Below are 12,318 nucleotides of genomic sequence, written 5' to 3'. Positions count from 1 at the left end.
TGCTGAACCCGCGCACATGACACCGCGCCTCTCAAATTAGTGTCAGCTTTGCTGTGAGGAGACTGTCACACTGCTGACAGCAGCAGGATGTGGATGCTGGACATGGTGGTCTCTGTTTATCTGCAGCTAGACCCTGGTTCATCCAAATATGGCAGGAAGGTGGAGCATGAGTGGCTCAAAGTGACCACTGTGTGTGGCTTCCCGTCATTGTAGATATTGCTGCTCGGACAGTGGAGCTGGCTGGCTGCTGATTATAAGATGGAGTTATGTGGATTGTTCTTCTCTGAAGAGCTGAAGGAGGAAAAGGATGCAGCGTCACACATCTGCCTGAACTCCAAATACAGGCAAGGAGGCGGGGCATGGGTGGAGCTGAGGCAGGAAGCCATGGAGTCCTGAGTGAAAGTACATGATGATTAGGGGTGGGACGGTTCAGGAAAAAAATCTGAACCGTTCGGTACACGTGTTCTGTTCGGGGCGAGTGTTCTGTTCGGTTCTGGACATGCGCATCAAGTAATACAGGGAGGCGTTTTTACCACAGCATGGAGACGAGTGTTGGCAACTTGGCGTCTCTCTCGCTACATTTCGCGGCTTTTCCAAACTTTTTTAATTTAAAGCTACTACTGACTCTCTGGTGACGTTTGGAGACTGACGTGAAATCATCCTGCAGTCAGCTACTGTCCTCGACAGGCAGCAGCATGAGCTCCTCCCCGCCTCAAAACACTCAGAGCCGCTCAGTCTCTGTAGCTTCAGGCAGCAGGTTCAGCTGCAGCAGAGCAGAGACCCACAGCACTCAAGTCCAACCGTTCAAAGCTGCTGCTGGTCCTGTCAGTGCTCACAGAGCGGGATGTAAATAACATATTTCAATGGCAAAAATAAAATAAAAACACGGACATCAGTACTGTTAGCTTAGCCTAGCGTAGTCATAGAGTTCAGTCTGTCCAACTAGCATGTCGTTCTCTGTCCGATGGTGTGTGTCTGTGTGTGTGTCTGTGTGTGTCTGTGTGTGTACACACATCGGGCCTCTGTGTGCAGACAGAACATGCTGCAAATAAGATCAATACCATGAGCTGTTCAGTTTGTTTAATAAAGAACCAGGTGTAGACCTGTTCTATAGGAAAGGTTCTTAAATGTCTTCTGTTATGATCTGGATATAGAAATGAAAAAGAAATGAATGGACCTGACCTGATGTAATGATGGAAACACTGAGCTGAATCTTAGATATGGTGAATGTTGGATAAACAGGCTGGATCTGGTGTTTCCAGAGTGTTAAAAGTAGAAAACACCTCAACAATGTGAACCGAACCGAAAACCGTGACCTCAGAACCGTGACCTCAGAACCGTGACCTCAGAACCGTGACCTCAGAACCGTGACCTCAGAACCGTGGATTCAGTGAACCGCTCCACCCTAATGATGATGTGTGCCCACCTAATCAAGAAAAGAGAGAAAAACAACATATGGACTCAAATAAAAGTTGATAATTAAATCCCCAACCAACAACACATGGAACAGAACACATGGATGCCATCTGATGACAGGCGCATACAGCTGTGGAGGTCATCATGGGGAGGGTGGAGGTCAACATGGGGAGGGTGGAGTCTGTGCTGTCTTCTTCAAGCGTTTGTTTCCACTCATGGTTACGGTTTGGGATTAAAAACAGAAAACTCCCTGCTGCTGCTGCTGCCGTCACGTCAAACACCTCCACCAGCACCGACGGCGTGAAGGTGTCAGAAACGTCCAGAAACACCGGGCCGTGTTGGGTTTAGATGAAGCTGCTGCGGCCGCTGAGGAGGTCCCCTCTGCAGACCTGCTGTCAGTTTGAGTTTTTCATCTCTCAGAGGAAACTCTGCAGACTGCTGCAGAAAAACTCCACCAATCCTCCGTCAGCCCGCGCCGGTGAGATCAGGCGGCGCCCCCGTCTGTGGCGCTGGGTGTATCAGCTGAGTGTTTCTGTCTGCGCCCTGGATCCTGACGGAGCAGAAAATCCCAGATTCTGCTTCTGCTTCATTTGTCTCTGTCACACGCTGCCAGGCGACGCCTCTGCTTGCATGTTCTAGCAGAGGATGTAATGCATAACATGAAGCCTTGGTGTGTTTGTTGTCTCTTTAAAGTGAGGTATACCAGGCTAACCCCACCCCCCCCCCCGCCAACTAAACGCAGTTTGTCTTCTTCAAAGTGCTACAAACTGATCGGGGAGCCGTGGATCCCCGAGGTCTCTGTGTGTGTGAGCGCTATTATTCCTGTAACTTTGATTTGCCTTTACAGCACATTTTACCTACAAATCTCACTACAGAGGAATCCTTCAGCTGAGTCCTTTTAATTCTCTTACAAAGGTTTGAGGCAAATTGAATAAAGTGTGACTAAAGCCTGCAGTTTCCAGTGGGATTTTACCTCCTCTGCAGCAGGAGCTGTTCAGAGAAGAATCAACATGGAGGAATGCGCTTTGATAGCGCTCTTCCGGGATCATACAAAGGTACACAGTACAACATGTGGAACTGCTACGACTTTGAGAGTTTCCTCACAAAAAAAACACAGGAGTAAACTCGGCTGAAAGGAAACTTTGTTTCCCGCTCAGAATGTAAAGCAGAGGAATGTGCTGCCTGTGACTCGGGAGGCGGCGTTCAGCCTCCTTCTGTTTACTCCTCTGAGGTCCGTCCGTCTTATCAGGTTCCTCAGGTCAGATGATTGTATTTATATATTTATATGGAATCACTCACTGACTTCCTGGGAGATGATTTGATAAAGAGCAGCTACAGACCCGTTCCACAGGAATGTAATAAATCTACAGGAGCCCTGAGGGACAAAAAGCTGAAGCACCAGCAGCCTCCTTCACCCCCCCACCCCCCATCCCCTTAACCAGAGACATTATTTACAAAGACAGAGATAAGCCACGCCGGTCCAATCGAAGGCGGACACCTGCAGCCAAACAGGAACCAGGAGCCAAACAGGAACCAGGAGCAGGTCGTAGCAGGAGCACCCCAAGGCTGCGTCCTGAGCCCCCCCCCCGCTGTTCCAAGAAGTTTGGTCATGTCTCAGAAAAATGGATGCCGTGAGGCCTTAAGCTGTTCCTCCAGTCTTCAACTTTTCTATAAACTCCCGCCGGCTGCTGCTGATGTATCGATCCTTCTCTGCAGGTTGAGGACACTGTGACCTTTAACCTTCATGTTTAAATGCAGGTGAGTGAAGAGATGAGTCGAAGCCTGTTTCCGGGGGCGACCTCTGACCTCCACATTCACATCAGTTCGTCCCTAAGTTCAAATTTGAGATCTGATGAATGATGGAGACTATTCCTCTGTCAGCTTCGTTTCCATGGCGACATAAGTGAGCCATGTTGGATCAAAGAGCTGAGGGTGCTGACGACGCTGGATGGGCAGACCAGTACCTGGACGTGCCGCAGTCCGGTAGTCCTCCTGTCTCACCGGTTAATGTCACAGAAACAAATGTAAAATGAAGTCATCTTCACTCATCACAGACTAATGGCTGCAGTCTCAGATTAATTTCTCACTGCATAATAATTATTCGAGTGCGGAGGACGTCTGATTAAATGTGCCCTGCTGCCATCATAATGACTGCACTAAATACATTAGAACTAAAGTTGTCTTTATTACAAGGAACCAGTTTTCTTCAGAGTGAGATGAATTAAGAGCAAAAATATTACTTGCTAATGACTTTGGAATACATAATTATACATGATCATAGAACTGAGCCGTCTCCACAGAGCAGTGTTTCTACATGAAGTGATATTTTACAGCAGCCTCTCTTGTTTGTGGACCTGCTCTCACATTATCAAACCAGCTGCATAATAAAAACAGGAAGAGCCTCAGCGCGCCTGCTGGGTAAGAGCGAGGAGCGGCCGGGCCTCGCCGATCAATACAGGAAGGTTCAAGGATGCTCTGCGGAGGACTCAAACACAGATCAGAGGAAGTAAACACAGACAATTACAGGGATGTAAAGCAGCTCGGAGTGATTCATGTGAGTGTGTGTGTGTTTAACTGTAAACTTGACCCAGAAGGATACGGCAGGGTTGTTGACGCACACTTCGGTTGTTTGTCTCACTCTGTCTTTGCTCTCAGTGCCTTCATCAGCGGCTGGTTTCTTGTTATTTCCTTCTTTCTCTGGAGCAAACAGCTCGTCAGTACTCTAGTCACCGGTGATAAAAACAGTTGTGGTGTATTTTTGTGGCGCCCTCCTGTGGCCGTATGAATGCAGGGAACTTCTCAAAGACCTACATGTAATACACATGTTTACAGTCTGGTACAAACAACAACAACTACAACAACATGGCGGCTCCAGAGGACATGGACCACGGCCTCCTGGGTGTTGCCTCCGCCTTCCGCCACCATGTTGACTTTGGGCGGTCTGTTGTTCCGCCTGCTGGCGTGCAGACCGTGGACCGATGGATCCTCCTCGGTTCAGTCAGTAGGTTCTGCTGCAGGATAAAGAGCTGCTGAGTGGAGGCTTGTTGGAGGGCTGCTCTGCAGGTGAGGGGTCATGAATGGCTGAACAGTCATTCTTCTTTTGGCTCTTTTCTTTTTAAAGCATCTGAAGAGGAGCCGATCAGTGAGTGCTGATCTCAGGCTGGATTTATCTCCTCTGCATCTCATCACCTTCACTTCAGCACCTCTGAGGCTGAATATATATGTTAGAAATAAAGTATTCCTCCTCAGCCTGTCTGCATTGTTGTGTAAGGCTGCCCTCTTACAGCCAATCATCCAGCAGATATTCAGGTGTGATTTCTGACGGCGCTTTTACATTTGACAGACAAATTAGCTCTGTTATCAGACCTGCTTCCTTCCAGCTCAGACTGCCGGCTCAGATAGAGCTCAAAGACTCACACAGAGTTATTCATACTTTTATTATATCTCAATTGGACGACTGTAACTATCTCGCAAATGTTACTGAATCAGCTGCAGTTATTACATTAAGCACTTCACACTGGGTTTATCCTCCCTCCTCTGTCCAGTGCAGGGCTGATTGTAGGATGGTGTTGTTTGTTTATAAGGTCTTTAATGGGCTCATATTTATGTGAATTTTGATACCAGCTAGAACATCTAGGTCAGCCGACCAGCTGCTCATAGAAGGTCCCACAGCTTTTAGCTGGTCACCTCCAGATACAATACATATCAACGTTTTTCCTGCTGAGACTCTTGACAGGTTTTTCTCACCTAAACCTAATGTAACCCCTCTGAAAGTACTTGTATTTAAGTATTTTATATTCAGTATGTTAGGTATGTATGGTCTAATGTGTGTTGTTTATTTGTTTAATAGTAAATAATGTTCTTTTATGTAAATGTCTGAAACTGTTTTGAGTTGTCATGGCTTAAAATCGCCGCTAGAGGGCGTGTACGTGCTACGTGCATTGCATGCCGGGATCAAGACGCTCCAGCTAAACTTGAAGCTAACTAGACGAGGATGTAACCAGGAGTGACGTTGAGGACGGTTAATGGAGGATTTTTAATGTTTTTGAGTCTGTGCGTGTCTGAAGTTGTTGTCAGAGAGTTCCAGACCGCTGCGACCGGAGGAATCGCTTCGTTTGGTTTTATATGACCGAGGACTCCGGTGAGTGCACTAGGTTAGCATGCTAAGTTGCTAACGGACGTAACGTTTTCAGTTCGGTCCTGATTAATAAGCAATATTGAATCTTTCTAACATCTAAAACCAGTCGGAGTCAACACTAACTGTGTGGAGATGTTGTCATGAGTGAACATGCAGAGTTTATTCTTTTAGAAATGCTTTTATTTTCATGGGAAGTGCGGTAATTTCTACTGCGTCATTTCCGGGCGCCATGTTTAATGCTGGAAATGAAACGTGTTATATGAGGGTTAATGCTCATGGTTGGTGTCGGTATCGGGTTGAAATGATTTTATAAATAGTGTGTTAAAGTTCATGTTTATGTCATTTTTTAAAAATGCATAAGTATAAATGTGAAGGAGAAAAACCTGATGGTTAGAGGTAGAAGGATAAACTGTGATGATTTATTAATGCTGATAAACATATTTATGGTGTCTGAGGTTTAATGTCTCAGGGTAGAAATCATCATTTTCATGTTGCTCACAGTGTTGTTAGTTAAACTGGATTAAAGAGGAAGAAGAGAGAGATGATACTGTGCAGTAAATGATGGAAAATCCACTTTGTTTCCTGACGTGGCAGGTTGGTTTGAGTGGCTGGATCTCCATTCTGGGACAGCAGGGATTATCCAGAGTCCCTGTACGACGCGAGGCAGGGTTAGAGAGGATCGGGATTCTCATCTTCATCATCTTCCTGATGTCTGGAGCAGATAAGATCTAAGCTGCAGCGAGCGCACACACACACACACACTCTACACTGGACCAGTGGATGAACATTGATGGCTGTGAAGAGACATTTCACTTTTACTTTTGTATTTTTAACTTAACTGCATCATTTTCATGTTGTGTCGATGATGCATCAAGAAGCTTCAGCAGAGTTAAAGGTGGGGTAGGAAAATTCCTGATGCACTTTTTGTTAAATGTCTGTAACTTCTCGTTACAATCTAATAGCAGCTAAATAGTTAGACTGTTTTATCAAAACAAAGACTTTTAATCATCTGTGGACAACTCTAAAAACATCATAGAATCATAATAGTAGACCCTGGGTGGAACGGTTGGCTGGTTGGCTCTCTCTTTCTGCTCTGCGTGCACATATGAGGTCCAGCGCTAGCGTTGTTGACATGTTGGCCTATGCTATAGCTTGCCAGGCGTAGCAACAGTAACTAGGGAAATAACTACTGAGGGCGTGGTTTCTGTAAGATCAATCATTTGTGATCTCAAGTTGCGACTTTACATGTGTACCACCACAGGGGGGCGCCAGCTACATGAACACGGACCTTTTTAATCACCTTTAAACATTATATGGCTGCGTTGTGTTGATGTTTACAAATGGCTGCACAATAATAAGACATCATTATTAGTTAGAGATGTGGGAATAATGAACAGTGCAGTAGAACATGTGTTGATTATTGAGTGTGACAGTAATTAACTACACGCCTTCATCTTGTCCCTCTTTGGTTCTGTGTTTGTACTGAGTTGTATTACACTGAAACCAGGCAGCAATGCATCTTTATTTAAGAGAACAAACACGTCCTGATCACAGCTGTGTGTGGAAAAAAAAAAAGCTCAAACACCTTTTAAAAGTGCAGCCGTCTGAATTTAAATGGAGTCTCTGTGTGGCTGCAGCAGGCCCCTGAATCGACTCTGAGAGCGAGTGCCCTGCTATGAAAGAGGAAGGACAGAGACGTCAGTGTCTCCAGAGAATTTGGTTTAAAAGAGAAAAAATCAAAGTGCTCCAAAGTGTTTTACTCAGAAATCCAGGCTAAACTAATGTGGCAGAGCTGCAGCGACCGCTGGGTCTGTTTATACAGAGACATCCCTGCACAAACTACAGCAACTTACCCAGAGTGCTGCTTTCATTCCAGTTGAAGCAGATCCGCTGTAGTGATCAATGGGTATCGATTGATCTGCAGAAATGCTTTTATTTCAGGTCGAGTATGGACCAACCTGAAGAGCGTTGTGCTGCTATCAGACAGGAAAGAGAGTGAAGCTGCTTTGTGTGGCTCCGTCAGCCCTGCTTTAGGAAATGAAACAGACACACACTGAGGCTTACAGCTGGGCCACACCAACAAAAATCCACACATTCTGCTCTCAGTTATTTTTTTTATTGCTTACAAATACAAAAATGAAAGAAAATCCTCCAGGAGACAAGACATTCAGAGGACTGAGTGGAAGGGAACACAAACACACAAAGAGGGAGAGACAATGAGACACAGGCCCATCAGGACGGGACGGGAAGACTTTCAAAATAAAGCTGACATTTCTCCACTTAAATCAGCCTCACATGCAGATCTGTTGTCTTTAATGGATTAACCAGCTGTCCAGCATCAGGTGTCATCACCACAGAGGTCAGTCTTTGTCTTTCAACATGTCCTCACAAACAAAACGACACATGTAGTCCGCTAAACACCACACGTGTGACACATGGGTCTGTTTATGCTGACGGAACATATTGCCCCACATGTGACACTTTGTTTTAGCTGTACGTGTCTGCAGACAGACTGTGTGTGTGTGTGTGCTCTGATTTGAGATTATGACTGGATTAGGATCGACACATCCGTGTGTGGTGTCATGTTCGGCTTTGTCTATTTCACAGTTTAATGGAAGGTGGTATTGAATCAAGCAACAGTAGTGATTCACATGTGAGTCTGCTCAGTGTTCAGTGTAACTGAAAAACAGACTCAGGTCTGTTCAAACGGGTTGTGGGAAGATTTGATCAATTTTTTTTAAATTACAGAATAAGGGATTTTGTTTAGCATTTTATTTTGTAGGATTTAAATGCATTTCCTGTTCTGTCCTCGCCTTCAATATCTCTGCTGAAATGTGTTTTAGCTGCAGTTACAGCTTCTGTCCACCAGGTGAAAGCCTGTGCAGTGAGGCTGCACCACTGAGGAAGAGATGTCCGTTAACCAGAGAGCATCAGAGAGTTAAAATTTAAACTGATGCTAACGGTTCAACCACACACACACACAAACACACACAAACACAGACACACACACACACACAGTTTCCTGTCAGTGTAGTTTCAATAACTTTTATTTGATGGCTATTTTAAAACAGTACCATCGTCAGGCTAACTTTACCTTTTCATGCTTTTAAAGTCAGCGTACAGTACTGAGCTTCTATTATCTTTTATTATTTATAACTGACAATAAGAGTGTGTGTGGGAGGTCGGAAAGGTTACAGAAAATGGCTCTCAATGCCTGTCATACATTATTAGTGAATCATAAACTGCCCCCATCCCACTGCAGCCTCTCTGCTCTGCAGACTTCACTTAATCTGTAACTGCATCCAGGCACACCGACACACACACACACACACACACTTTGCTCAAAGGTTTAACTGAATCCTCCGAACTCTGCATGAGCGGTCAGAGCAACAGGGTCTGAACAGGTGAGTCCTCCTCCGTGCAGTAAATCGGTTGTTTGGTCTTCATTAAAGGTGAAACCGTTAAGTGCAGACAAAGTATGCTTGAATGTTTCAGACTATTTGCAATAAGTTGCTTTTTATTGTGTATTTCAGTGTGTTTTGACAGCTGGTGATGGAGGAGGAGAAGCCATGGGCGCTGATCTCAGAGGTTGGCGGTGACCTCGGTTACCTTGAAGAGCTGGCTGACATTGTGAAGCGGCACTTCCAGGTCGTCTGCTACAAAGACTTCCTGCAGAACCCGGAGCTCCACGGCTCCAGGATCCAGGCTGTGCTGAGCTGGAAGTACCACCCCGCCGCTGAGCCGTCGCTGCTCAGGCTGCTTCCCTCTCTCAAAGTGTTTGCCAGCGGAGGGGTGGGCGTCGACCATTTGGATGTGCCGTTCATCAACAGCCTGGGCGTGAAAGTGGCCAACACGCCCGGCGTGGTCAGTGACTCCACCGCTGACATCGCCATGGGTCTGCTCCTGGCTTCAGCTCGCAAGATCCTGCAGGGTGAGACTAAAGATTAACCAGACTGAAACACTGCGGCTCCTGGATCTCAAACAGAACACAGTGTGATTGTTGCAGTGAATGTTTAATTGTTGCAGACATCAGTCAGTGAACAGCTGCTCTACTGAGCTCAGATCAGCTGACAGACTTGGTGAAGACTCTTCTAGGTCTTTGTCCACATCTCGTGGTCATGGTTGGGTGAACTCCCACCCCCCTCCGATGGGCCTGGTGAGGGTACAGAGTCCAGTGTTCCTAAACATCTACGTGGATAAACAGAAGAATGAATGTTTGATTTGAAGGAGAACTGTCCCTTTGACATCCTGAAGGGGATTAAAGTCATGACTGAAAAATGAAACAATGACAAAAACAAAAAGTCCAAAAAGTCGCTCTGACCCTCGTCACATTAAAAACTGCTCACCTCATTGTTTTTACCTCATAGGTCATCAGATAGCCACAGACCCAAAGACTGACCACATACCTCAAAGCCTGATGGGAGTTGAAGTGACCGGGTCGACTCTGGGGATCATTGGGATGGGAGACATCGGCTACAAAATAGCCCAAAGAAGCAGAGGCTTTGAAATGAAGATCCTCTATCACAACAGGACCAGGAGGTGAGGCAGGACCACCACCCGTTTAATCAGTGTCTGTGTGTGTTACTTCATTGCCTGTTTCTGTTGCAGGTGTGCCACGGACGAGCATGCGGTTGGAGCGACTTTCTGTCAGAGTCTGGATGACCTGCTGAGGACCTCAGACTTCATCATCATCGCAGTCAAGCTGACCCCCGAGACGGTGGGCCTCATCGGCCCCAGAGAGCTGTCCCTCATGAAGCCCACAGCGACGCTGGTCAATATCAGCAGAGGTGGGAACAGTGTGGCTGCAGCCGTTATTGATCAGCGTTATCAAGTTAATTAGTCTTTTCCTGTTTCAGGTCAGGTCGTTGATCAGGACGCCTTAGTCAGAGCTCTCCGGGCGGAGACCATTTGTGCGGCGGCGTTAGATGTGACTCATCCTGAACCTCTACCCAGGTCTGAACACACACACGGACTGATCACATGTTCAGAGTGATCTTCTACTACCGCTGCTTCTTCTCCTCCTCGTGCAGGGATCATCCACTGCTCCGCCTGCCCAACGTGCTGATCACCCCACACATCGGGATCAATACCTACAGCACAGCCCGCAGGATCGTGCAGAGGATGGTGGACAACGCTCTGGCTGCAGTGAGAGGCTCACCTGTTCCTGATGAGGTCAAACCACAGTGACCGCCAGCTCTGATCCGTCTGCAGACATACAAATAAAAGGTCAGAATTCATACAGTAACAACACAGGATGGTGGAAGACACAATAATACAGACGAGTAATGAGCTCACTGATCGTTTCATATGATCATACATGCTCATGGTTTATTTCAGCCTCCACATGTCTGTCTGTCCATGAGAAGCTGCAGCAGTCTGCTCACTGATGATTGGATACAACAAGACACACTGTACCTGTATAAACAGAAAGGATAAACAACATGATTTATTCAGCTGAGACGTTTGTAAACAGATGAAGATGTTACCGACTCATCTTCATAATGAGATGATGTCTGCACAATGGCTGTGTGTTAAACCGGTTAATGTTAAAAGCTCAGACTCCTCCTCCTCCTGCTGAGTTTCATGTCTGTGTTGTTTATGTGTGATTAACCCCCGAGTGCTGTGGGAGGGGATGCACAGCTGATTGTTATGAAGAATAAATGTGACATTTCAAGGTGTTTATTTTCCACCACTCACACAGCAGGGGTCTTCAGAGAGATCGGGTCATGTAGTTACTGAGCCGCGACGCTGTGATGAAGACCTTCAGAGGAGCAGGACATGCACCATGTAATATATTCCACACTCAGAGCACAGTTTACACTCCTTAAAAAATAATTCTTCCTGCCTAATAAAACAAAACGGAACTGACAGACCCTCAGTCCCTGAAATGACGCTTTTATTCCGTGCAAATATTTTAGGGATGCTGCACAGATTTCATCAACATGAAGAGAATATGATTCCAACTTGTTTTCATTATGACACACAAACACACACGCACACATTTCACTGGACAGAAGTATAAAAGAGATGTGTGCAGGGAAAATAAAATGTGGTTTGGATTTTTTATGAAATCCGTCACAAAAATCACAAACAAAAGATTTTCATTAACAGAAGCACAGTTTGTTTGAGCTGATCAGCCTGGATGATAAGTGTGGTTTGTGTTGTTGTCATGGAAACCAAAAACACATGACAGACTCTCTGAGGTGCATCTAGAGCGCCCCCTGGAGTCTCTGGATGTGACTGGATCCTGGAAGCAGATCAGATTTTGGAACTAATCCGCAAAGACACGGAGGATTAAAACACCGGTTCAGCTGTTCACCCTCGATTTATTCCAAATAATGTTGGTACAGTGAGGAGAGAACAAACTTTTACAACTTAAATGTTGTAGAAGTGTTCAGTGGACATAAAATAAAATGTGTTTACTGAGCCAACACATTAGTGAAGCTCCATTTCCTGAGCTTCAGGTCAGAACTTCAGAGGGCTGTTGTTGCTTAAATTCCTCGGTGAGAGCTGCTGTTTGACTCCAGGCTGCTCCTGACAAATGTTATTGATCGTGTCCAAGCAGAAGTTTCCTGACAATGAGACATCCTGTGGACATCAGTGACGCAAAAAATTAAGACTTATTCCGCTTATAAATAAGATTTATGAAGGGAAACTTGAAAATCTTTAAAAAAGACTCGTAGTTTGTCTGTTGTGCGTATCTGTTGTTCTCATGACAACAATAATTATCTAAACACACATTGTGTCCACGCGCTGTGAGGAGC

The 12,318-nt window shown here is 45.7% G+C and overlaps 1 protein-coding gene across 2 annotated transcripts; it reads left to right on the top strand.

Moving 5' to 3' along the window:
• The first annotated feature begins 8,862 nt into the window (after positions 1–8,862).
• On the top strand, positions 8,863–11,286 carry LOC114426530 (probable 2-ketogluconate reductase). 2 transcript variants are annotated; one of them, XM_028394006.1, is made up of 7 exons: positions 8,863–8,958; positions 9,088–9,485; positions 9,922–10,093; positions 10,163–10,341; positions 10,411–10,507; positions 10,585–10,780; positions 11,256–11,286. In XM_028394006.1, the coding sequence occupies exons 2-6, from the start codon at positions 9,107–9,109 to the stop codon at positions 10,739–10,741; spliced, it is 984 nt and encodes a 327-aa protein (XP_028249807.1). In that variant the 5' UTR covers positions 8,863–8,958; positions 9,088–9,106; the 3' UTR covers positions 10,742–10,780; positions 11,256–11,286. The 2 variants fall into 2 exon arrangements, with proteins under 2 accessions (XP_028249807.1, XP_028249808.1); XM_028394007.1 differs by lacking the exon at positions 8,863–8,958 and adding an exon at positions 8,973–9,006.
• Positions 11,287–12,318: the final 1,032 nt, after the last annotated feature.

The sequence above is a fragment of the Parambassis ranga genome, chromosome 21 (genome assembly GCF_900634625.1).
Source record: "Parambassis ranga chromosome 21, fParRan2.1, whole genome shotgun sequence".
In the NCBI taxonomy this organism is placed as follows: domain Eukaryota; kingdom Metazoa; phylum Chordata; class Actinopteri; family Ambassidae; genus Parambassis; species Parambassis ranga.
Note: the sequence above shows the minus strand (reverse complement) of the source record. Positions and strands in the feature narration are given on the sequence as shown.